The sequence below is a fragment of the Gekko japonicus genome, unplaced genomic scaffold, assembly GCF_001447785.1.
Source record: "Gekko japonicus isolate JY-2015 unplaced genomic scaffold, Gekko_japonicus_V1.1 scaffold4837, whole genome shotgun sequence".
Taxonomy (NCBI): domain Eukaryota; kingdom Metazoa; phylum Chordata; class Lepidosauria; order Squamata; family Gekkonidae; genus Gekko; species Gekko japonicus.
This window is the reverse complement of record NW_015163232.1, coordinates 42307-65917: the sequence shown is the minus strand read 5'-3', so window position 1 is coordinate 65917 and position 23611 is coordinate 42307. Positions and strand designations below refer to the sequence as shown.

General features: G+C 50.4%; 1 protein-coding gene across 1 annotated transcript in view; it reads right to left on the bottom strand.

Moving 5' to 3' along the window:
- ABCC5 (ATP binding cassette subfamily C member 5) overlaps positions 1 to 23611 on the bottom strand; it is a 69908-nt gene that overhangs the window by 5046 nt on the left and 41251 nt on the right. The window contains exons 12-24 of the mRNA XM_015407190.1: positions 22599 to 22670; positions 21869 to 21993; positions 21071 to 21143; positions 19399 to 19602; positions 17563 to 17706; positions 14389 to 14491; positions 12878 to 13062; positions 8407 to 8553; positions 6988 to 7117; positions 5956 to 6109; positions 5576 to 5704; positions 2730 to 2916; positions 2396 to 2485 (exon numbers count right to left, since the gene is read on the bottom strand). Of these exons, the coding sequence (XP_015262676.1) occupies positions 2396 to 2485; positions 2730 to 2916; positions 5576 to 5704; positions 5956 to 6109; positions 6988 to 7117; positions 8407 to 8553; positions 12878 to 13062; positions 14389 to 14491; positions 17563 to 17706; positions 19399 to 19602; positions 21071 to 21143; positions 21869 to 21993; positions 22599 to 22670 (1743 nt within the window). The remainder of the gene's footprint in view (positions 1 to 2395; positions 2486 to 2729; positions 2917 to 5575; positions 5705 to 5955; positions 6110 to 6987; positions 7118 to 8406; positions 8554 to 12877; positions 13063 to 14388; positions 14492 to 17562; positions 17707 to 19398; positions 19603 to 21070; positions 21144 to 21868; positions 21994 to 22598; positions 22671 to 23611) is intronic.

Here is a 23611-nt window from a genome sequence, read left to right as displayed (position 1 = left end):
CTTTTCTCCCTTTCTCACAATGCAAGAACTCGTGGGCACTCCATGAAATTGCTGAGCGGTCGGGTTAGAACGGATAAAAGGAAGTCCTTCTTCACCCAAAGACTGATTAACACGTGGAATTCACTGCCAAAGGAGGAGGGGGCGGCGGCTACAAGCATGGATGGCTTGAAGAGGGAATTAGATAAGCATATGGAGCAAAGGTTTATCAGTGGCTATTCACCACAAGGTATAGATAGGAACTCTCGGTCTGGGGCAGGCGATGCTCTGTATTCTTGGTGCTTGGGGCTGGGGGGGGGCAACAGTGGGAGGGCTTCTGACCCCACTGCTGGACCGTCTGGATGGCACCTGGTATTTTTGGCCACTGTGTGACACAGTGTTGGTCTGGATGGGCCATTGGCCTGATGCAACATTGGCTTCTCTTATGTTCTTATGCCTTTTCACTGAGACTAAAAGTGGACAACAGCTTTAGAAAAACAATGCTAAAAGAGGCTAGGATAATACCTAAAAACAATGGGATGAAACTGGATTGCAAAACTAGAGAATCTAATGACCACCCAATAAACAATTTAAAACTCTTAAAAAATGGTCATCCCAAAGCCCTAGAGCAATGGTGGTCAAATTCATAACTAGAGGCAATGTGCAAAGAACTGGTCTTTGAGATGTACCCCGATTGTAAATTTCCTCGCAGAAAGTCCTTGTACCTTCACCCAAAGAGTGATTAACATATGGAATTCACTGCCACAGGAGCTGGTGGCAGCTACAGGCATGGACGGCTTCAAGAGGGAATTGGATATGGAGCAGAGGTCCATCAGTGGCTATTAGCCACAAGATATAGATAGGAACTCTCAGTGTGGGGCAAGGGATGCTCTGTATTCTTGGTGCTTGGGGGTAGGGGGGGGGCAACAGTGGGAGGGCTCCTACTGTCCTGGCCCCACTGCTGGACCGCCTCATGGCACCTGGTATTTCTGGCCTCTGTGTGACAGAGTGTTGGACTGGATGGGCCACTGGCCTGATCCAACATTGGCTTCTCTGATGTTCTTATGTACCTGTTGCTGGAGTCATTACTGGGAAGGAGTGGGGGTCTTCCTGCCAATCAAAATAATTTTATACAGAAGATCTTCCAGGCATCCTTTCCCTCACAGCTTCCTTCGTTCAGTCAAGGAAGCAAGACTTCCTGGAATGGCTCACAGGAAGACACCACCATCCTTGGACTATTGAACCGCCCCCTCAGCATATAGCACAGGAACATAAGAGAAGCATTCGCCTTTTTTTTATTGCCGTCACACACTGAGTCGACACTTTCTGGGAGATATTTGCCACGACTCCAAGATCTCTCTCCTAGTTGGTTACCGCCAGTTTGGAACCCATCAACCTATATTTACAGCACAACTTCTACTTCTGTTTGGGGCACGGATTTCCGAGAGAAGCTTCTCTGGGTGCCTCTGCCATGATAAGATCAGCTCGTCATGGCTTGGGCTGCATGGGCGTGTTGCATTTCTGGGCAAATACCGAAGTGGGAAAGACATTCCACCACAAGTCCAGAGACTTAACGCTCCCCACCCCTTTTTGTCCCAAGCCATCCCGCTTAAACCCAAAAAGTTTCTTCATACTCAGGAAAATCCTTAAGACAGTACTGCAAAAAAAAAGGCTATTGCAACAAGAGTTAAACTGACACGGACTAGACACATACGCAAAAGGAGTCCCGCAAGAAGCGCAAATGAGTAATGATCGAAGAAGAAGAGACTGGATTTATCCCCGCCCTTCACTACCCAAAGGAGTCTCAGAGCGGCTTACAAACTCCTTTCCCTCCCCCTCCCCACAACAGACACCCTGTGAGGTAGGTGGGGCTGAGAGACAGCTCTTATCAGAACTATGGCTTGCCCACGGTCGTCCAGCCAGGTGCAAGTGGAGGAGTGGGGAATCAAACCCAGTTCTCTCAGATTAGAGTCCGCGCACTTAACCACTACACCAAACTGGCTCTCGACATGTGCTAAATGCAGCCCCCCCAAAAAAAGAATCAGAAGGACAGGCAAGAGAAAGGAATCCCGTATATTGTCCATGTTTCGACAAGCAGAAGCACATAGAGAGGAAGGCGATCTAATTAGCTTTTCAAGCGGTCAATTTCCACTCCAGGACAATAAGCAAAATGCACTGTAGAGAAATCCTAGCTCTCTTCCAGAAACAACACGTAAGATGTTATCGAACAGATTCTGGATACCTTGATATAGTGGTTGATCCTCTCCACAGAAGTGAAGCGGGCCTCCGTCTCTGAAGCCAGCCTGACCGTGAACTGGAACAAGCCTGTTAGCTGGAAAAGAAACCAACAGTACTTGAACCACCAACAGCAGTCCAATGTTCCCTCTAAGCTGTGGCGTCTTGTGAGCAAAAAAGCTACCTTGATATAGTGGTTGATCCTCTCCACAGAAGTGAAACGGGCCTCCGTCTCTGAAGCCAGCCTGACAGTGAACTGGAACAAGCCTGTCAGCTGGAAAAGAAACCAACAGTACTTGAACCACCAACAGCAGTGACTGTAGTATATTAATTCACTGACCTATCAGGCTTCTCTACCAATGGCAGCATTCCCTATACTGCCCACGTGCGCAGTAACCCAAGTGTTTTCCTAAAGAACAGTTCACAGTAACGGAATCACAGACAGAGAGGCAGACAGACAGACAAAGAGAGAGAGAGACAGACAGACGGAGAGATTTCAAACAGGGGGAGACAGTCACCTGGACAGCATAGGAGATGGCCAGCCCGGCATAAGCAGGGGAAATCTGCCCATGCATCAAGACGATCATCAGCCCTGTGGTTGTAATGAGCGCAATGCTGACGATATCCAGTCTCACGGCAAGCCAACGCATGGCACAGCTGAACAGGAAGAACGGAGCCTGATTGTCATCCAGCAGCTCCTGGTACCTGGAAGAGAGATCCGGGAAATGCTACATGTGACGGGCTTGCTTATAGGGGAGACGGTTTGACCTTTACACACTCTCTGAGTACACAAACTTGGTAGATTTCTGCTGCCACCAGGAATCAGAAATTCCAAATCTCTCTCTCTGCTGGTAGAATGACCTAGGGTCTGGGCACTTCGGAGGACTATGTGGCCCTGAGGAAGGACTCTAATGATTACTGGGATGAGATTAAATAAAAATTGATTTATTTAATAAAGAACAAGATAGGTTTCTGGTTATTTTGAACTGTTACTGGGGGGGGGGGAGAACTAAATATAACTGGCAAAACTCGGTGTTAGAGTCACTCAGACTTCACTCTGACAGGCATATAGACTCTCAGTATAATCTCTCTCTCTCATTCATATATATATATATATATATATCTCCAAACAGGCTAATCTCCTTGTCTTATTCACCCAGAACAGAATCAACTTTTATAGTCACTCAGACTAAACTGCTTGCCTTATTCACAAAGAATAGAAGCAAAATTCCATAGTCACAGGGTGCGTTCAGACGGGCCGTTTAGTCTGCTTTCGGCACGCTTCAGTAACGGATTTTATATCCACGTTCACATACCCAACATCTGCGCACTGTCCCCAGCTGTCGCTTTCCGGCTCAACCCCACTTTAAAACGGAGTATTTTGTTACCAGGTCCCCAAGAGGTGTTTTCCTGATTCTCTGGTTCTAGCCGCACTTTTCTGACGTCTGCCCGCTCCTGCAGTGTCGAGCCACTTCCACCCGGAAGCCCAAGGCTTCCGCTCTTCGCCCGCCATTTTATTTTAGTGTCGGCGGTATGCGCACAAGCGGAGCTCCGCCCACGCATTATTAAAAACAATGTTTAAACAGTGCCTAGTTTTGTTGGTTAGACGAGTTCAGGATCTCACGGAGGCTAGTTTCGGGGTAAAAGTTTAAAGGGAAGTGTTCCTTTAAAGTTTAAAGGGAAGTGTTACAGCAGTTGGGTTAAAGTGGAAATTGCTGTTCTGTGCATGCATGAAAATTTTAATTCTAGAAATGGCTGCTATGCACATGCCCAAACTGAGAGGGGGAAAACCCCGACGCACGCTTCCGTGTGTGGACGGCAGGGAGCAATGTGGCTACGCAGCAATCCGGAACAAGGAGGTGAGTGTGATCACGATTCTCCAGGTTAAAAAAAAATGCATCCGGAGCAATTTAAACCGCTCCCAGCACACCGTCTGACCACACCCAGTGTTTCCTCGATCACTCCCTGACAAAAATTCAACCTGAGCACCGATGTCATAGGTATGCATGTTCATCCCCTGTTGATCCACATGTGAAAACACATCAGTCAGACTGCTTGTCCCCGGGGGGGGGGGGGGGAGGTATGCTGCCACCTGGGCAGACTGAGTGCTGTTTGATGTCCCCCCCTAAGCCTGCAGCCAGTTACGATGCTGCGTTTGATTCCGCCGCACTTGAAGCACCTGAGTGCCCAGCGCCTGAAGCCCCAGAGTTCCCCATTCTCTTGTTCCCAGAGTGAGGGGACAGCTTATTAGCTGTTGTAGATTTTACGGGTTGTGTGGCCGTGGTCTTGGCATTGTTGGACCTGACGTTTCGCCAGCAGCTGTGACTGGCACCCTCAGAGGTATAACACAGAAAGAGGGAGTACTCTCTGGGTGCGTCCAGACAGGCCGTTTAGTCCGCTTTCGGCACGCTTCAGTAACGGATTTTATATCCACGTTCACATACCCAACATCTGCGCACTGTCCCCAGCTGTCGCTTTCCGGCTCAACCCCACTTTAAAACAGAGTATTTTGTTACCAGGTCCCCAAGTGGTGTTTTCCTGATTCTCCGGTTCTAGCCGCACTTTTCTGACGTCTGACCGCCCCTGTGGTTTAAACCCCCTCTGAACTCGAAAGCTGCTCGAGGCTTCCGCTTTTCACCCGCCTTTTTTTTTTTAATGCGTTGGCGGTGTGCGCATAGGCGGAGCGCCGCCACCGCGTTTAGAAAACCGACATTTAAACGGTCACTTGTTTTAGCGTTTAGATGAGTTCGGGATCTCATGGAGGCCATTTTCGGTTCAAACATTTAAAGGGAAGTCTTTTGTTGGAGGGGTTGGATTGATTCACCCTCGTGGTTCTGCGCATGCGCCATGATAGTTTCCCCCCCCCTTCTACGGAGGGGCGCCTATGCACATGCGCAAACTGAGGGGGGGAAATTTAAAACCCGCCGACACATGCTCCCACGCGTCAGTAGTGTAGGTGCCGGGGAGCTATGTGACTGCGTGGTGAGGCAGGATAAGGGAGGTGTGATCGCGATTATCCAGATCAAATCTAATCCAGTTAGAACCAGAGCAGTTTAACCCGCTCTCTGACCACACCCATACAGACCATGCTGTCTCTTCAAACTTCACACACATAACCCCATCATAAAAAACATCTCTCCTCTCACACTCTCAGTCATCAGCCAGTCACAGCACACTCATCTCCTCCTATCGCTCTCCTTACATTACTGCAGTCAAACTCAACATTTAAAGACACACACCAAAACATGGAATCACTACAGTACACTTTTTAGGCCTCTCACTTTAGACTAGCAAACACAGTGGTCAGAACTGGAAGTCCAACAGCGCACCAACCCTGGATTTCAGAGAACGGCCGGGCACTAACCTGTGCAGGAATTCCTGCCCTTTATTGTAGGCATGGATCGTTGACAGGCCTTGAATGCTTGACGTGATGTGAGAAAGGAATGGAGACTGCGTGATGTTGTCCAGGCGTTTCAGCTCTCGGATGAAAACTCTGAAGGGGAAAACACAGACACCCCTGAAAATACAGCATCTGCCAGTACGAGATATTAGCAACTGACTGAAGAACATAAGAACATAAGAGAAGCCAATGTTGGATCAGGCCAATGGCCCCTCCAGTCCAATACTCTGTGTCACACAGTGGCCAAAAATACCAGGTGCCATCAGGAGGTCCAGCAGTGGGGCCAGGACACCAGAAGCCCTCCCACTATTGACCCCCCCAGGCACCACCACCGTCCTGTCTACCTGGACACAACGTGCAAGATCATAAAAAGGATGACGAGGGGCCCGACGGCCACCAGGAACCAGGGGAAGACGCCGGCGATCACTCCCACGCAGAAGAATACCAGGATGACGTTCTGGATGAACATTTCAGCTTGAAATGGCAAGCGGACGTCAACTAGGAGAGAGAGAGAGAGTGCCTTACCCAACGGACCAAACGCTATTACGCTAATCAGCCAACCAACAGGTACCACTGATTTTAACATTCCAAGTTCAGCATTCTTTCAGAGTTAAAGTCACCCCCATCCAAAAAAACAGAAACTACACTCTGCCAAGACAGTCAGAGACCTACACTCTGCCAAGACTCTTCCTTTAAGTGAATTAGAACATAAGGGAAGCCATGCTGGATCAGGCCAATGGTCCATCCAGCCCAGGGGCCATCAGGAGGTCCACCAGCAGGGCCAGAACTCCAGAAGCCCTCCCACTTCTTGCCCCCCAGGCACCAAGAATACACAGCATCACTGCCCCCAGACACAGTGTTCCATCTAGACCAGGGGTGTCAAATATGCGGCCCAGGGGCCGGATGAGGCCCCCGGAGGGCTTCTATGAGGCCTGCAGGGGAACTGGCTGTCTTCTGCTTCTTCTTCCACTTCTGCTGCTGCTGTGTCATCGTAGGTTTGCAGCTTACAGATACACACCTGAACAGCATACTCAAGACTGCGACAGCACAGACATTTGAATGCAATAATTCAGCGCAAGAGGTGTCAGTTATCAGACACTGTTAAATAAACAAGATATTGCAAGAGTGCTAATGTTTTAAGCAATGTTTTAATTTTAAGTAAAAAAAAAACCCTTTGTGTTTGTGACCTTTATAAAGTTTATATCTCTGCTACCTGGCATTACATTTTATGACGCATGTGGTCTGTCCCAACAAGGTCTCATTTATTGAACCTTGGGAGTATCTGCGCAATAGAGCAGGTGCTCTGCCGCTGGACCACAGACTGTGCAAAGGAGGAGCGGGTGACGCAAGCGAGACACAAAGCGGAACTAGTTTACCTTCGTCCATATCTTTGGAGAACCTATTGAGAATCCGTCCGGTCGGCGTGGTGTCGAAAAATTTCATGGGGCTGCGCAGGATCCGCCGGAAGAGCTCATCGTGGAGCCTGGAGGAGGCTCTCAGCGTCCCCTGCGGGGAGTGAAAAAAGGTCGTGGGAACTGGTGACAACGTTCGGCATACGCGCTTGCCGCACGCCGTAGATCAATCTGCCGCCTCCTCTCCAATGTTGTCGGAAGGGCGAGAAGTGAATGGATTATTAAGAAGGCACAAGGAGCTACTGTGACCTGGATGGACCAGGCCAGCCCAATCTTGTCAGATCTTGGAAGCTAAGCAGGGTCGGCCCTGGTTAGTACTTGGATGGGAGACCACCAAGGAACCCCAGGGCTGCTACGCAGAGGCAGGCGATGGCAAAACCGCCTCTGATCGCCTCTTGGCTTGAAAACCCTATGGATCTTGGAACCTAGGTTTGGTCAGCCCTGGGTAATATTGGCGTAGGAGACCACCAAGAAGAAGTGCTGGCTTTTTATACCCTGCTTTTCTCAACCCGAAGGAGTCTCAAAGCGGCTTACAATCTCCTTCCCTTCCTCTCCCCACAACAGTCACCTTGTGAGGCAGTGTCAGGGTCCTTAGTCAGGTTACTCAACACAGGGCTTCATAAGAAGATAACGGTTTATTGATAAATCCAGTACTAGAGGCACGTGTACAGCTTGTGTCAGGAATGGCCGCCAATACTAGGGCCTCTGACTTATACTAAAATCAAACATTCCCCCTGTAAGCATGAGCCGATGGATACATCTCGCGCGTGCAGACAAAGCAAGCAGGCAAAGCAAAAGCCGTTAAATTTCCCAGCCGAGTCAAACTGCAGCTGGAGCATCTACAAGGTCAAGCAGAAGATAGCAAACAGCTGGTGAGCCAGGAAGAGCTGACACAGAAAACGGGAGGGCACCTCTCCACATTCCAGACTTATGACTTAGGGCTACCTGGCAGGCAGGCTGGACTGAGAGACTTCTGAGAGAACAGTGACTGGCCCAAGGTCACCCAACAGGCTTCAGGTGGAGGAGAGGGGAATCGAACCCAGCTCTCCAGATCAGAGTCCGGAGCTCTTAACCACTACACCACGTTGGAATACCAGGGGGTCGCTATGCAGAGGCAGGCAATGACAAACCACCTCTGTCTCCCTCTTGGCTGGGAAGCCCCATGGGGTGGCCATAAGTCAACTGCGACTCAACAGCACTTCACACACACGGTGTGTCTGCCCAAGAAAGCCTTCCAACTTACATTTGGGGTAAAACAAGGGATGGTGGTACTGAATAGTGAAAGCAGTCTGGCTCAAAGGAGCTGAACTAAGCCACAGGGGCCCAACGCAACAGCGGCCCACGAAAGCAAGCCAACCTGCCTCCCCCCTGCCCCGCACATACCTTGACGAAAGCGACACCACGCACGGCTTTCAGAACCAGCATGACCCCCATGGAGAGGGCATAGATGCCGGCATAGTAGCGCATGTGAGGGTTGTCCTTCATACTGCTGCTCACGACCGTCTCGTTTCCCAGCGTCACAGTAGTGTTCTGTTAAAAAAACCCACATGCGGTGGCATTGTGAAAGATCTAAGAAATACTGGGTAATGGTACATGAACTCTTGCGAAAGGTACTAGGGACGGGAGTACCATTTACACCAGAGACTTTTGTTGTTGAATATTCTACCTGATAATTCTAACAGAGATGATCGTTATTTGATTGTTCTTTTAACTACGGCTGCAAGAATTCTCTATGCAAAATATTGGAAAGTACCGGAGATACCAACAAAACGGGAACTAGTAAATAAAATCTTGGAGGCTGCGGAACTGGATAAATTGACTTTATTGATAAAAGGCACAACGGATTCGACATTCCGGAATACTTGGTCACGGTTTTATAATTGGTATGATAAATATATTTAGGCACGCTTGCAAGAGAAATGTTGCTTACACGGTTCATGAGAAATTGTTATTAAGGTGGAATAGGCACCAGTATAAATACTGGTAAAAATTCAAAATATCCTCCATCTATCTGTTTGTACTGTTTGTATGCATGTATATGTATGTATATGTTATGATTGTTTGTGTATGTTATGTGGAAAATGTAATAAAACCCTGCCCCTTTGGGGGCAGTTTAAAAAAAACAAAAAACAAACCAAGGTCACGTGACCCAGACGGGAAGAGGCAATAGGTCTGCCCAGTTTCAGACAGTCAACTCACCTCTCTCCTGCTTAAGAGTGCTTAGCGTTTGCCTGGATACCTAATGCAGGGATCCCCAGGGGGATAGCCACCATTTTTTTCCTACAAAGTGGGCGGGGCTTTTTCCAGCAAGGCTGATTGGCTGGGCAGATTTTCAAAAAAAACCCTGCTTTGGCAGTTGCTGCCACCACAGCACTGTGTGACTGATGGTAAGTGGCTGCAGCCATTTTGTGGCTGGCCCCGCCTCCTGTGGTGGCCATATTGTCACTGCGCCCATCACACTGTGTTGGAATTCCAAAAGTGCCTGAAGGACCAAAAAAGTTTTGGGACCTCTGACTTAATGGTTTCAGGCACACAAGTATGGCCAACAACCCCAGTGGCGTTTCCACATAACCAGGGGTCATTTCGTAGAAAAAGAGGTGCAGGAGCTCATTAGCATAACTCATTAGCATAACTTATTTGCATATGCCATGCCCCCTGACATCACCGGAAGGGTGTCAGAAGGCAACACCCACCGCTCAGGCTCCACTGGACTGTTTTGGATTGCTAACTATCCGGGGGGGGGGGCGGGCTAGCATTTTTTTGGACGTGCAGATCTGTCCTTGCAGAGGAGGGAGAGCTTGTACCTGAATAAAACTTGCTCTTAAAGGTGCCACTGGACTGTTTTGGACTGGGGGGAGCTCTGCAGCTTATCTGGCTGCTTCTTGTTCTGACTGAGGGCTGCTGGGAGCAGGGTGGGGCTTGTTGCATGTGCCCGCCCCCTGGGCCCTTTACTGCCGGAGCTCCGCTCCTGTGCGCTCCTCCAGGAAATGACCCCTGCACATAACCATTATGTGTGCAATAACAGAGGAAGAGGCAGCTACCTGTATGTCCCACCCCCACCCCCGCCTAGTTCAATGGTGCTGCTTTCCAAACATTACTGATCACAGCGAGGGAGAGAGTTCCCCTTGTCAGATAACCAGGGAATTGTGCAGTGCCATGGCTAGAACTCGTGGGCACTCAATGAAATTGCTGAGCGGTCGGGTTACAACGGATAAAAGGAAGTCCTTCTTCACCCAAAGAGTGATTTACACATGGGATTCACTGCCATAGGAGCTGTTGGCGGCTACAAGCGTGGATGGCTTCAAGAGGGAATTGGATGAATATATGGAGCAGAGGTCCATCAGTGGCTATTAGCCACAAGGTATAGATAGGAACTCTCATGCTGGGGCAAGTGATGGTGCCGGGGGGGGGGGCAACAGTGGGAGGGTTTCTGGTGTCCTGGCTCCATTGCTGGACCTCCTGATGGCACCTGGTATCTTTGGCCACTGTGTGACAGAGTGTTGGACTGGATGGGCCACTGGCCTGATCCAACATTGGCTTCTCTTACATTCTTATGTTTTTATATGCTTCCACTCACTGTTATATATACCTGGCTTCAAAGAGAATGGACCTGCTAAAAGGCAGTTAAACTCTGTTCCCAAGTAAGAAGAAGAAGAGATTGGATTTACACCCCAAGAACAGCTGTGCCAGAACTACGGCTTGCTCAAGGTCATCCCGCCAAGGTGCGAGTGGAGGAAGTGGAGAATCAAACCCGGTTCTCCCAGATTAGAGTCCGTGCACTTAACCACGACACCAAACATGGTGGTTAACCAGTTTGTTGAAGGGTTCCTCCAGGCCAAGAACTTTTCAGCTGGGGGGGGGGGGCGTGATATATGATTATCTAACTACATAATTTCCCTGGCTCAGCTAGAAAGAGCTTGTCCGGGGATGTCTGAGCAAGATTAAAGACTAGGCTCCTCGGACTGTAGGGGAGCACGTAACTCCATACGGGACTCGATAAATCTTAGTTTGTTCACAAGTCTGGTGTCAGCGGCTACTGAATCGGAACTAGACCTTTATTTGTGCCTACTCTGGGGGAAAATATGGGACGCGTTATTTTCGTGTGGAACTGAAAATGACTGACGTACACACATGGATGCACCTCTCCTTGCTTAACTGAGCGGAACACTTTTGTTTTAAGAAACTCCAGCTGCCTCACTTGCCAGGGCATCCTATGACAGGGGCATTTCGTGGAAAAAGAGGTGCAGGAGCTCATTAGCATAACTCATTTGCATACGCCACACCCCCTGACATCACCGGAAGTGTGTCAGAAGGCAGCAGCCACCGCTCAGGCTCCACTGGACTGTTTTGGATTGCTAGCTATTGGGGGGGGGGGGGAACCTGCGGATCTCTCCTCCTTCATAGAGGAGGGAGAGCTTGTACCTGAAAAAAACTTGGTCTTAAAGGTGCCACTGGACTGTTTTGGACCGGGGGGCCAGGCTTTGCAACTTACCCGGCTGCTTCTTGCTCTGAATGAGGGCTGCTGGGAGCTGGGGGCGGAGCTTGTTGCATGTGGCCGCCCCCTGGGCTCTTTACTGCCGGAGCTCCGCTCCTGTGCGCTCCCGCAGGAAATGACCCCTGATCCTGTGCAATATTTGGCCTTGGTTCTGGTTTACCTCCCCCACCCCAAAACGCAGGTGCCATTCCCAGAGTGTTCAGACCGGGGGTCCCCAATAGGGCTGCCATGGAGCCCCTCACCACCGGCAGGGGATGGGGGGGGCAGGATGACCAGATCCATCTCGGGAAGCTCCTGGAGATTTGGGGGATGGGGCCTGGGGAGGACGGGGACCTCAGTGGGACCTCCAGAGCATCCGTTTTCTCCAGGGGGAACTCATCTCTGTAGCCTTTCCAGGGTATCCCCAGATCCCACTGGGAGACTGGCATCCCTGGGTCCCCAACTTTTTTCCAGCCTGTGGGCTCCTTTGGAATTTTGACACAGGGGGCAGGCGCAATCCAAACGCGGCCGCCACGGGAAACAGAGCCAACCCCAAAACAGCTGCCCTGGGAGGCAGAGCCGAACAAACGGATGGAGCCCTCCAGAAAGAGGAGTGTGAGAATAAAACAAACATGGAAAACAACGTTGTTTTAGTCTGCACAGCCCATCAGATCTTCATCGGCCAATCAGGAGTCCTGCTTAGGCAAGAGCCCCACCCACTCCCCGAAAACACAAGCACCACGCTGGGGACCCCCGGTTCAGATTAACTTAAGAACATAAGAGAACATAAGAGAACCTAAGAGAAGCCAATGTTGGATCAGGCCAAAGGCCCATCCAGTCCAACACTCTGTATCCCACAGTGGCCAGAAATACCAGGGGCCATGAGGAGGTCCAGCAGTGGGGCCAGGACACTAGAAGCCCTCCCACTGTTGACCCCCCCCCCCAAACACCAACAATACAGAGCATCCCTTGCTCCAGACTGAGAGTTCCTGTCTATCACTTGCCCCAGCCTGAGAGTTCCTATCTAGGCAATGGCCGACCAACTCTGAAGGTCTGTTGCCTTAAGCCAATGTTGGATCAGGCCAGTGGCCCCTCCAGTCCAACACTCTGTGTCACACAGTGGCCAAAAATACCAGGTGCCATCAGGAGGTCCAGCAGTGGGGCCAGGAGGACACTAGAAGCCCTCCCACTGTTGTCCCCCCCCCAAGCACCAAGAATACAGAGCATCCCTTGCCCCAGACCAAGAGTTTCTATCTCTACCTTGTAGCCTTGTGCACGAAAGATTAAGGATCTTTCCTCCGCTCTGAGTGGGCCCTATCCCGCTCCCCCGGACGAATCCAACAACCTCTCAGACGATCCGAAGACGGCATCTGCTCTTACCCCGCTGCCTTGCTTGATCCAGTAGCTGAGCCACCAGTTGCTGAAGGCGGTGCTGCCCACGTTCAAGACGAAGAGCGCCACGATGATGAGGAAGGCGATGGGCCCGCCGGCTGCCTGGATGTAGACGCCGTAGACCGACCAGGGGACGGAGCCTTTGCCTTTCTCTTCCAACTGCACCAGCTGGCCTAAACGCACACGTGGCAGAGAAGGAGGGGAGACAAGTGAATAGGCAGCAGGCTGACGGGCAGAGGCCAGGGATGGAAGTCTATGAACCCATGAAGCTGCCTTCTACTGGAACACAGACCCTGGGTCCATCAACATCAGTACTGTCTACCCAGACCAGCAGCCGCTCTCCCTGTATGCCCCTGGAAGAGCATTGCGCTCAGAAATAAGAACTTCCTGGTGGAGAGTTAAAATGTAAGAAAATCATGAGCCAAAAGGGAGTTAATTGCTGTTTAAAAATGGCCCACCCGTTTTCCTCGCAAAAGAAGAAGAAGAGATTGGATGTATACCCCGCCCTTCACTACCTGAAGGAGTCTCAGAGCAGCTTACAAACTCCTTTCCCTTCCCCTCCCCACAACAGACACCCTGCGAGGTAGGTGGGGCTGAGAGAGCTCTGAAAGGACTTGTGACTGACCCAGGGTCACACCAGCAGCTGCGTGTGGAGGAGTGGGGAATCAAACCCAGCTTTCCCAGATTAGAGTCCAAACTGGTACGAGGCTCTACCACTGAGCCACAGCTCCTCTCTGCATTGTGATTGTTTCAGTGTTACCTGATCTACAGTTTGGTGTAGTGGTTAAGTGTGCGGACTCTAATCTGGGAGAACCGCATTTGATTCCCCACTCCTCCACTTGCAGCTGCCGCCCCCCTTTGCACCTCCGGGATGACCTTGGGCAAGCCACAGTTCTGTCAGAGCTGTTCTCTCAAGGACAGTTCTGGAAAGAGCTCTCTCAGCACCACCGACCTCACAGGGCATCTGTTGTGTAGTCAAAATGGACTACAGTTATGCTTCACTACACTTTTACCCACACTAAAACCCCATTCTTAGAAGTTGGCTTTGAGAAGTTCAGCACTCACTTCAAATGGACATGGTGCAACAATGGAAGTGCTGTTTGAATATTTAGCAGTTTTCTTTTCTTAATATTTTATTCAAGCCACAGCGAGCAAACAAAGGGCAGTGTGGAACATGAGTAGTTCAACTGAATGGGTGAACTGAAAATAAGACCAGAATTATTGTGGCTCAGTGGAAGAGCCTCTGCCTGGCATGCAGGAGGTCCGAGGTTCAATCCTTGGCATCTCCAGTTAAAAGGACCAGGCAGGAGGTGATGGGAAAGACCTCGGCCTGAGACCCTGGGGAGACGCTGCCAGTCTGAGTAAACAGTACTGACCTTAACAGACCCCAAGGGTCTGATTCAGTAAAAGGCAGCTCCATGTGTGTCGATGTATATTAGAGATCAAAATGTGTTACTTGAAAAGTAGAGAGCCTATGAGATAACGCAGTAAGATAATACCTTCTTCCTTCTTGACCAGTTTCTCTTTCTTCACAGATCCTGATTTGGTGCTTTTATCTTGTGGCCTTTTCAATGAACTGCTCGCAGTTTTCTTTACGTTTATCTGAAAATGAGGGAGGGGGAAAGTAAGCACTTGTAAAGTAAGCAAGCTGGCCGGACGTCAAAACAAAACTGCCTTCAACAGGACACATTCAGCAGTTCTGGTTTCAGCCCCTGGTTTATTTTAACACTTTATGTACAAATGCACAGACTGGCCAGGAGGCCCAGGAGGCCAGAGGAGGGACCCAGAGTGGAAATTCCCCTTCTGCAATTATACGCAGCAGCCAGTGTTCCCTCTAAGCTGAGTCAGTGTGAGCTAGCTCACAGTTTTTTAGCCTCCAGCTCCCACGTTTCTGTCTTCGCTCCGGAAGGATGGCTCCAGAGCAAACTAATGTATGCAGTAGCCAAATCACTCGCTCACAACCTTAATGCCAGGAGCTCACAAAGTAGAATCTTTGCTCACAAGACTCCACAGCTTACAGGGAACATTGGACAGCAGCATGTGGCTGAGGAACAGCAGACGTTACAGCCACTGCATTCCTCGGTAGCCAAATCTGCCAAAGGTAGAAGCAAACCAGGAACAATTCTGAAGAAATCTAAACTCTCAGCGATTGAAGACTTTCTTGAATAGTGATGCACGTATTGTGACGGTATGTACAAATGCACAGACTGGCCAGGAGGCCCAGGAGGCCAGAGGAGGGACCCAGAGTGGAAATTCCCCTTCTGCAATTATACGCAGCAGCCAGTGTTCCCTCTAAGCTGAGTCAGTGTGAGCTAGCCCACAGTTTTTTAGCCTCCAGCTCACACATTTCTGTCTTAGCTCAGGAAGGATGGCTTCAGAGCAAACTAATTTATACAGTCGCCAAATCACTCGCTCACAACCTTAATGCCAGGAGCTCACAAAGTAGAATCTCTGCTCACGAGACTCCACAGCTTAGAGGGAACATTGGACAGCAGCATGTGGCTGAGGAACAGCAGACGTTACAGCCACTGCATTCCTCGGTAGCTTCCTCGGTAGCTAAATCTGCCAAAGGTAGAAGCAAACCGGGAACAGTTCTGAAGAAATCTAAACTCTCGGCGATTGAAGACTTTCTTGAATAGTGATGCACGTATAGTGACAGGACCACTTTGACTGCTTGCCAAAAAACCCCCACTGTATAACTATTCTAACTAGATTGGATAAATCAAGATGGGTAGCCATGGTAGTGGCAGCAGAAAAGAGTAAGAGTCCAGCAGCAGCTTAAAGACTAACACAATTTGTGGCAGGGCAGGAGATTTTGTGAGTCAGTTCGATTTCAATTCAATTCGCCTTTACTGGCATAAAACAATACCTTAGAAGAGGATTACTATAAAAGAGAAATATACATATAAAACCAAGCATTCTGCAGACTATGTAAGATTGTAACAAATTGTTTTATGTAAGATTATGCAAAGTATTGCTCATTTTGGTAGTTTTTCCTGTTGAAACTTTATAAAAGGTAAAGGTTTCCCTGGCTCGAAAGCCAGTCGAGTCCGACTCAAGGGTTGCGGTGCTCATCTCCGTTTCGAAGCCGAAGAGCCAGCGCTGCCCGAAGATGTTTCCGTGGTCATGTGGCCGGCATGACTAAACACCAAAGCGCACAGAACGCGATTACTTGCCCACCAAAGTGGTACCTATTTATCTACTTGCGATTTCTTGCTTTCGAACTGCTAGGTTGGCAGGAGTGTAGCTTTATAGCTGATTGTAAAAATATGGTTACCTTCACTGGTATTTCAGGAGTGGAGTCATTCAGAAGACGGTGCACTTTTAAAGCATCAGGAAGTTCCGTCATGTTGGCTAAAATAGGGTTTAAATATCTAAAGCGTATATCTACATGAAACTGACAGTGCAAACAGATACGTGAAACTGCCTCAATGCATCCAGAGTTATGATGCCAAAGCGTAGCTTTATAGCTGATTGTAAAAATATGGTTACCTTCACTGGTATTTCAGGAGTGGAGTCATTCAGAAGACGGTGCACTTTTAAAGCATCAGGAAGTTCCGTCATGTTGGCTAAAATAGGGTTTAAATATCTAAAGCGTATATCTACATGAAACTGACAGTGCAAACAGATACGTGAAACTGCCTCAATGCATCCAGAGTTACGATGCCAAAGTCTAGCCGTATATACTATATTATTATATCTCCCATAAAAGATTGCTGATGGTATTGCATTGAATCTTGCTAGAGAAAAGGCTCTGCGCACTGTTGTGGTGCTTGTATATCAGATAGGTATGGGGCCATTCGGCCTCTTTTGTGAGAAGAAGAAGAGGAGAAGAGGTTGGATTTATACCCTACCCTTCACTACCCGAAGGATTCTCAGAGCGGCTTACAAACTCCTTTCCCTTTCCCCTCCCCACAACAGACACCCTGTGAGGTCAGTGGGGCTGAGAGAGCTCTGACAGAAGCTGCTCTTACAGCTGTGCCAGAATTATGGCTTGCCCAAGGTCATCCAGCAGGTGCAAGTGGAGGAGTGGGGAATCAAATCCGGTTCCCCCAGATTAGAGTCCGCGCACTTAACCACAACACCAAACTGGAAGAAGCGAGCAGTGACTCACAAAAGACTCACTAATTCAGTATGAATCCTACCACTCCTGAGCAATGCTCCCTTCTAAGCCTTGGAGTCTTGTGAGCAAAAATTCTACTCTGTGAGCTCCTGGCATTCAAGTTGTGAGCGAGCGATTTGGCTACTGCATAAATTAATTTGCTCTGAAGCCATCCTTCCTGAGCTAAAACAAAACTCTGTGAGCGGGAGGGTAAAAAACTGTGAGCTAGCTCACACTAACTCAGCTTAGAGGGAACACTGCTCCTGAGTCCCGACTGAAGGAAAGAATGCCCTCCGGCCTTTTCGGGTGAGCATGGTGAGGCCGCAGCATGGGCGACTGGCTGAACAGTCTCTAAATGCGCAGACAAAAAGCGTATCTAATCTCGTTAGATGGGGTAAGAACACTCGTGCCCTTAAGTTCTACCTCGACTATCTTACAAGGTGGTGGCGGTGGGGGGAAGAGTGGGTGGAGGCACGCACAAGCAGAGACCTGAAAAATATTTTAAGGAGCAGAACTGGGAGGTGGGGAGGGAAGAAAACAGCTATGCTTTAGTGGCCACCGTGCAGGGTACCTCAATGTGCGGCGTCTCTCCCAGCTGCAGGCTGTTAAAACTGGCCGCATAGTCCCCGTTCAGGTTCATCAGATCCTCGTGGCTTCCCCGCTCGGTGATACAGCCCTCTTTCATGAAGACCACTTCGTCGCAGTCCACGAGATACTGGAGAGCGATGACAGGGGAAAGAGCGCTTGGGATCAGGAGGAGAAACGTACACATATACCTGCACAGATCACCCCCACCTGTCTTTGTGACAGCGGGCGGCTATAAAAGAAAATGCAGAGAGGGGCACCTGGCAAAACTCCCCATTCCCCCACTTTACGAAGCTTCGGCTATCAGTGGGGAAAGGCGGCATCTGCCAAAATACCTCGCTAAAGGCACTTTACTAAATTGCTAAAGCTCTTTGTTGCAACCTGAGGACATCTGCTATGAGCAGGTGACAGCAAGGAAGTCTTCAGACATATATGCATACAAGAAGAAGAGATGGGATTTATACCCTGCCCTTCACTACCCAAGGGAGTTTCAGAGCGCCTTACAGACTCCTTTCCCTTTCCCTCCCCACAACAGACACCCTGTGAGGTAGGTGGGGCTGAGAGAGCTCTGAGAGGAGAAGAAGAAGAAGAAGAGATTGGATTTATACCCCGCCCTTCACTACCCAAAGGTGTCTCAGAGCGGCTTACAAACTCCTTTCCCTTCCCATCCCCACAACAGACACCCTGGGAGGTCGGTGGGGCTGAGAGAGCTCTGGCAGAAACGGCTCTTTTTCAAGAACAGCTCTTATCAGAACTAGGGCTTGCCCAAGGTCATCCAGCAGGTGCAAGTGGGGGGGGGGACCAAGCCCAGTTCTCCCAGATTAGAGTTTGCGCACTTAACCACGACACCAAACTGGCTCTCACAAGAAATGAGAGACTGATTAAAATGTGGAATTAGCAGCTGGAAGATGTAGTGATGGCCACAGGAATGAACAGCTTTAAAAGGGATTAGATGAACTCATGGAGGAGAGGGTCTATCGGTGGTTACTAGCCACGGTGACTGAGGGGATCCTCCACGTTCAGAGGCACTAGACCTCTGAAGCCGTGCCAGGGGGCAATATCAGGGGAAGGCCTCGGCCTCTATGCCCTGTTGTTGGCCCTCCAGAGGAACTGGCTGGCCACTGCGTGAGACAGGATGCTGGACTAGGTGGGCCACTGGTCTGAGCCAGCCGGGGTCTTCTGATGTTCTTACGAAGGCCTCGGTCTCTTTGCCCTGTTGTCGGCCCTCCAGAGGAACTGGTTGGCCACTGCGTGAGACAGGATGCTGGACTAGATGGACCACTGGTCTGATCCAGCAGGGCTCTTCTGATGTTCTCAATGTTGGAATGGAGATGTCGGACGCAGCCCTCTGTACATTAATAATATATACTGTCCCTAGCTCACTATCTCAAGTGGGCCTCAGTCTGCTCACCCTTACTCTCAGGATGGGGGTCTCTTCCCTGCGGCAGCCTTCCTTCAGGCTCTGCCCTCTTGGAAGAACAGCTTTCCCTCTTGCACCAGTTGCTTTATTCCCCAGCCCTCTTCTTCCCTATTGGTCAAAATCGGCGCCAAAACTTCCCAAGGCCTTCTGGGGTTTGTAGGCCCAGCCTCTCCTACTGCTAGCCAGGCTCCCGGGGCCTAGTAGGCCGCTGGTGGCACAGCCCAGATCATGACACGGGGTATGAGCTTTCGCAAGTCAAAGCTCAGACAAAAGGGAGCTTTGATTCTTGAAACCTCTTGCCCTGAAAATATTGCTGATCCCTAAGGTGCTACTGGGCTGGAATCTGGCTGTTCCACTGCAACACCAACACGGCTACCCTCCCGAAACTATCCGCAGGCGTACCTGTAACTGATGAGTGATGAACAAGACCGTTTTCGACTTCAGGTGCTTCCGTATGGCACTGTTGAAGATGTGGTTTCCGACGTGGGCATCCAAGGCACTAAGAGGGTCGTCGAGGATATAGATGCTGTTCTCACTGTACAGGGCCCGGGCGAGGCTGATCCTCTGGCGCTGTCCCCCGCTCAGGTTCGCGCCGCGCTCACCAATCTAGGGGGAACAGACTTCCTTGAAGCCTTTCTTTTTGGGGATCATACTTATTGCGTAATGAAGGACCCAGTCTATTTGTTATGGCCGTGTTCCGTCCTTTCTCCAAGGAGCTCAGAACAACACTCTGGTTGTATGATGGCACGACGGAGAAGGCTTCACCAACGAGATTTGGGTTCCCACAGGCCTACTCTCGAAGGACGGAGGTGCAGGTTACGTTTACTTCTATGCAGGGGTCATTTCGTAGAAAAAGAGGTGCAGGAGCTTATTAGCATAACTTATTTGCATATGCCACACCCCCTGACATCACTGGAAGTGTGTCAGAAGGCAACACCCACCGCTCAGGCTCCACTGGACTGTTTTGGATTGCTACCTGTTGGGGGGGGGATGTGCAGATCTGCCCTCACAGAGGAGGGAGAGCTTGTACCTGAAGGCGGGCCGGGGGGGGGGGCTCTGTAACATATCTGGCTGTTTCTCGCGGCCTGACTGAGGGCTGCTGGGAGCAGGGGGCGGGGCTTGTTGCATGGGCCCGCCCCCTGGGCTCCTTACTGCCGGAGCTCCGCTCCTGCCTGCTCCCGCAGGAAATGACCCCTGCTTCTATGACAAGGTCCCCCACCCCCTTTTGGACATGCAGCATTTTTTGGATCTTGTCGTGGTAGTTAGCTAATAAACCGTAGCACCTTAGAATGAGTCTAATCGTTTCAGGAGAGCAAGTCCTCCTTGATAAAGTCTTCGTAAAGTACGATGACCGTGAATCAAAAGCGACCAGAAGAAGCTAAAACAGACTGGATAAAACAAAAGGCCAGGAGAGGAAAGGGCAGCTGCTGCCAGCCCAACACCACCTTGGAGCCGCTCTTCCTTTTCAAAATGCCCTCGCTGGGGGGGATGATCTTTTGGAAGGGGAGACGCCTGCCCTGTGTAGCCCCAGCGAGCCCGACCTCGTCAGATCTCGGAAGCTCAGCAGGGCCGACCCTGGCGAGGACTTGGATGGGAGACCTCCAAGGAATACCAGCGCCGGGAGCAATGTTCCCTTCTAAGCTGTGGAGTCTCGTGAACAAAAGTTCTACTCTGTAAGCTACTGGCATTAAAGCGAGCAATTTGGCTCCTACACAAATTAGTTCGCCCTGGAGCCACCCTTCCTGAGCTAAGACAAAAATGTGTGAGCTGGAGGCTAAAAAACTGTGAGCTAGCTCACGCTAACTCAGCTTAGAGGGAACACTGGCCGGGAGGCAGAGGCTGGCAATAGCAAGCCACCTCTCTGAAACGCCCAAGCCCCGATAGGGGTCGCCAGAAGTCAACCGTGACTTCCAGGTGCACACGCACAGGGGGGGAATCTGCACGGCCGATCAGATCTCCAATGGCCAATCGGAAACCCTGCTTGGCAAAGGCCCCGCCCACTTTCTAGAGACACTTGGCGGGCGCCGGGGAAAGTGTCTGGGAGCGGGGAACCCGGGTCCAGTTAGACTCCTACCTCCGTCAGGTCCCCGTTTGGCAGGATGGCCAGGTCAGGTCTGAGGCAGCAGTCATTCAGCGCAGTATTATACCTGGGAATACATACATATATTTTAGGAAGCAGCAGTCCAACGGCGTGCCATTCCCCCTCTGACATTCAGAGGTGGTTTTGCCACCGCCTCCCTCTGCGTGGCCCACTCTGGACCTCCTTGATGGTCTCCCACCCAAATACTGACCAGGGCTGACACTACTTAGCTTCCGGGATTGGGCTAGCCTGAGCCATCCAGATTGGGACATTTTATATATAAAGGTAAAGGTAAAGGTTCCCTTGCTCGAAAGCCAGTCGAATCCGACTCTAGGGTTGCGGTGCTCATCTCCGTTTCAAAGCCAAAGAGCCAGCGCTGTCCGAAGACGTTCCCGTGGTCATGTGGCCGGCGTGACTAAACACCAAGGCGCACGGAACGCCGTTCCCTTCCCACCGAAGTGGTACCTGTTTATCTACTTGCAATTTCTTGCTTTCGAACTGCTAGGTTGGCAGGAGCTGGAACTAGAGACGGGAGCTCACTCCATCATGTGGCAACCCGGGTCTCGAACTGCTGAACTACTGACCTTCCACAGCCTGCAGTTCAGCATCTTAACCACTGCAGCTGCATATATACACCTTAATTTAAATGCTGTTTTAATGTTCACCCCCTTGGGGACTCCTATTTGGGTGGAAAGTTGGCCCAGAAATATATCAGATAAACAAATCTTTTCCTCCTCACATCCAAAGCGCCGAGCACTAGGAACGCGTAACCGTTTACTGTAGCTTACAGACCTTTCTTCATCAAACTCCTTCCCAAAGAGGATGTTGTCTCTGAGAGTCGCGTTCAGGATCCAGGCCTGCTGGGCCGCATAGGCAAACGTTCCGTCCACAGAAATGCCGCCTTCCAGCAGCGTCATCTGGAACGAAGGACAGTGAGCTGAGGAGGGACGTCGCTCCACGTTTGAAGAGGAAACATCTCAAGCACACGCCCCACTGTGGAAGATCAGCCACATTCTTGAGATTCACCCGCAGAGACATTTAGGAGAGGAGAAGACGAGACTGGATTCGTACCCCACCCCTTCACTACCCAAATGAGTCTCAGAGTGGTTTACAATCTCCTCTCCCTTCCACTCCCCACAACAGACACCCTGTGTGGTAGGTGGGGCTGAGAGAGCTCTCTCGAGAAGTGCCCTTGAGAGAACAGCTCTGAGAGAACTGGTGACTGACCCAAGGCCACCCAGCAGCTGCATGCGGAGGAGTGGGGGAATCAAACCCGGTTCTCCTAGATTAGAGTCCGCGCGCCTAACCACTACAGCTTTTAGCTTCTCAAGTGTGCCTCATTTCACTGCCTATTACAATCACAATATGGAACTGGATACTTTATCGCGTGGACTAAAGGGACAGTGAACAAAACAATGTAGCGGGCAGAGATGACAACGGCAGAGACTCTCCACCTCCCTTGCAAACTAAGCGGAGGCAGACCTGAGTGTGTAAAAGGAGAAACCAAGGGATCCTCTCTCACCTGTCCTAAGATGGCCGAAATGAGTGAGGTCTTCCCGCTGCCCACGCTGCCACAAATCCCAACAAGCTTCCCCTAGATGAGATCACAAAAGGAAATATTTATTGCACAGAAATCGATCCTTCATACTAGATTCAGTGGACTGTTTAACAAGGGTATGAAGTAGAAAGAGAAAGTTCGAAGGTATCGCTGGGTGGAAATTCACACTTCCTGTGTCGGAAGCCAGAACTCCAGATGCCTAAATTGTATACTGTATTCAAGGAGGAGGAGGAGGAGATTGGATTTATACCCCGCCCTTCACTGCCCAAGGGAGTCTCAGAGCGGCTTACAGACTCCTTTCCCTTCCGGTCCCCACAACAGACACCCTGGGAGGTAGGTGGGGGCTGAGAGAGCTCTGACAGAAACTGCTCTTTTTCAAGGACAGCTCTTATCAGAACTATGGCTTGCCCAAGGTCATCCAGCCAGGTGCAAGTGGAGGAGTGGGGAATCAAACCTGGTTCTCCCAGATTAGAGTCCGCGCACTTAACCTCTACCCCAAACTGGCTCTCAAACTGCTAAAGTAGAAGGAGAAGAGACTGGATTTATACCCCGCCCTTCACTACCCAAAGGTGTCTCAGAGCGGCTTACAAACTCCTTTCCCTCCCCCTCGCCACAACAGACACCCTGTGAGGTGGGTGGGGCTGAGAGAGCTCTGAGAGAAGAAGAAGAAGAAGAAGATATTGGATTTATACCCCGCCCTTCACTACCCAAAGGTGTCTCAGAGCGGCTTACAAACTCCTTTCCCTTCCCCTCCCCACAACAGACACCCTGTGAGGTGGGTGGGGCTGAGAGAGCTCTTGACAGAAACTGCTCTTTTTCAAGGACAGCTCTTATCAGAACTACGGCTTGCCCAAGGTCATCCAGCAGCTGCATGTGGAGGAGTGGGGAATCAAACCCGGTGCTCCCAGATGAGTCAGCACATTTAACCACTACACCAAACTGGCTCTCAAGGGAACACACTTTAAGCCTTCTCTAAA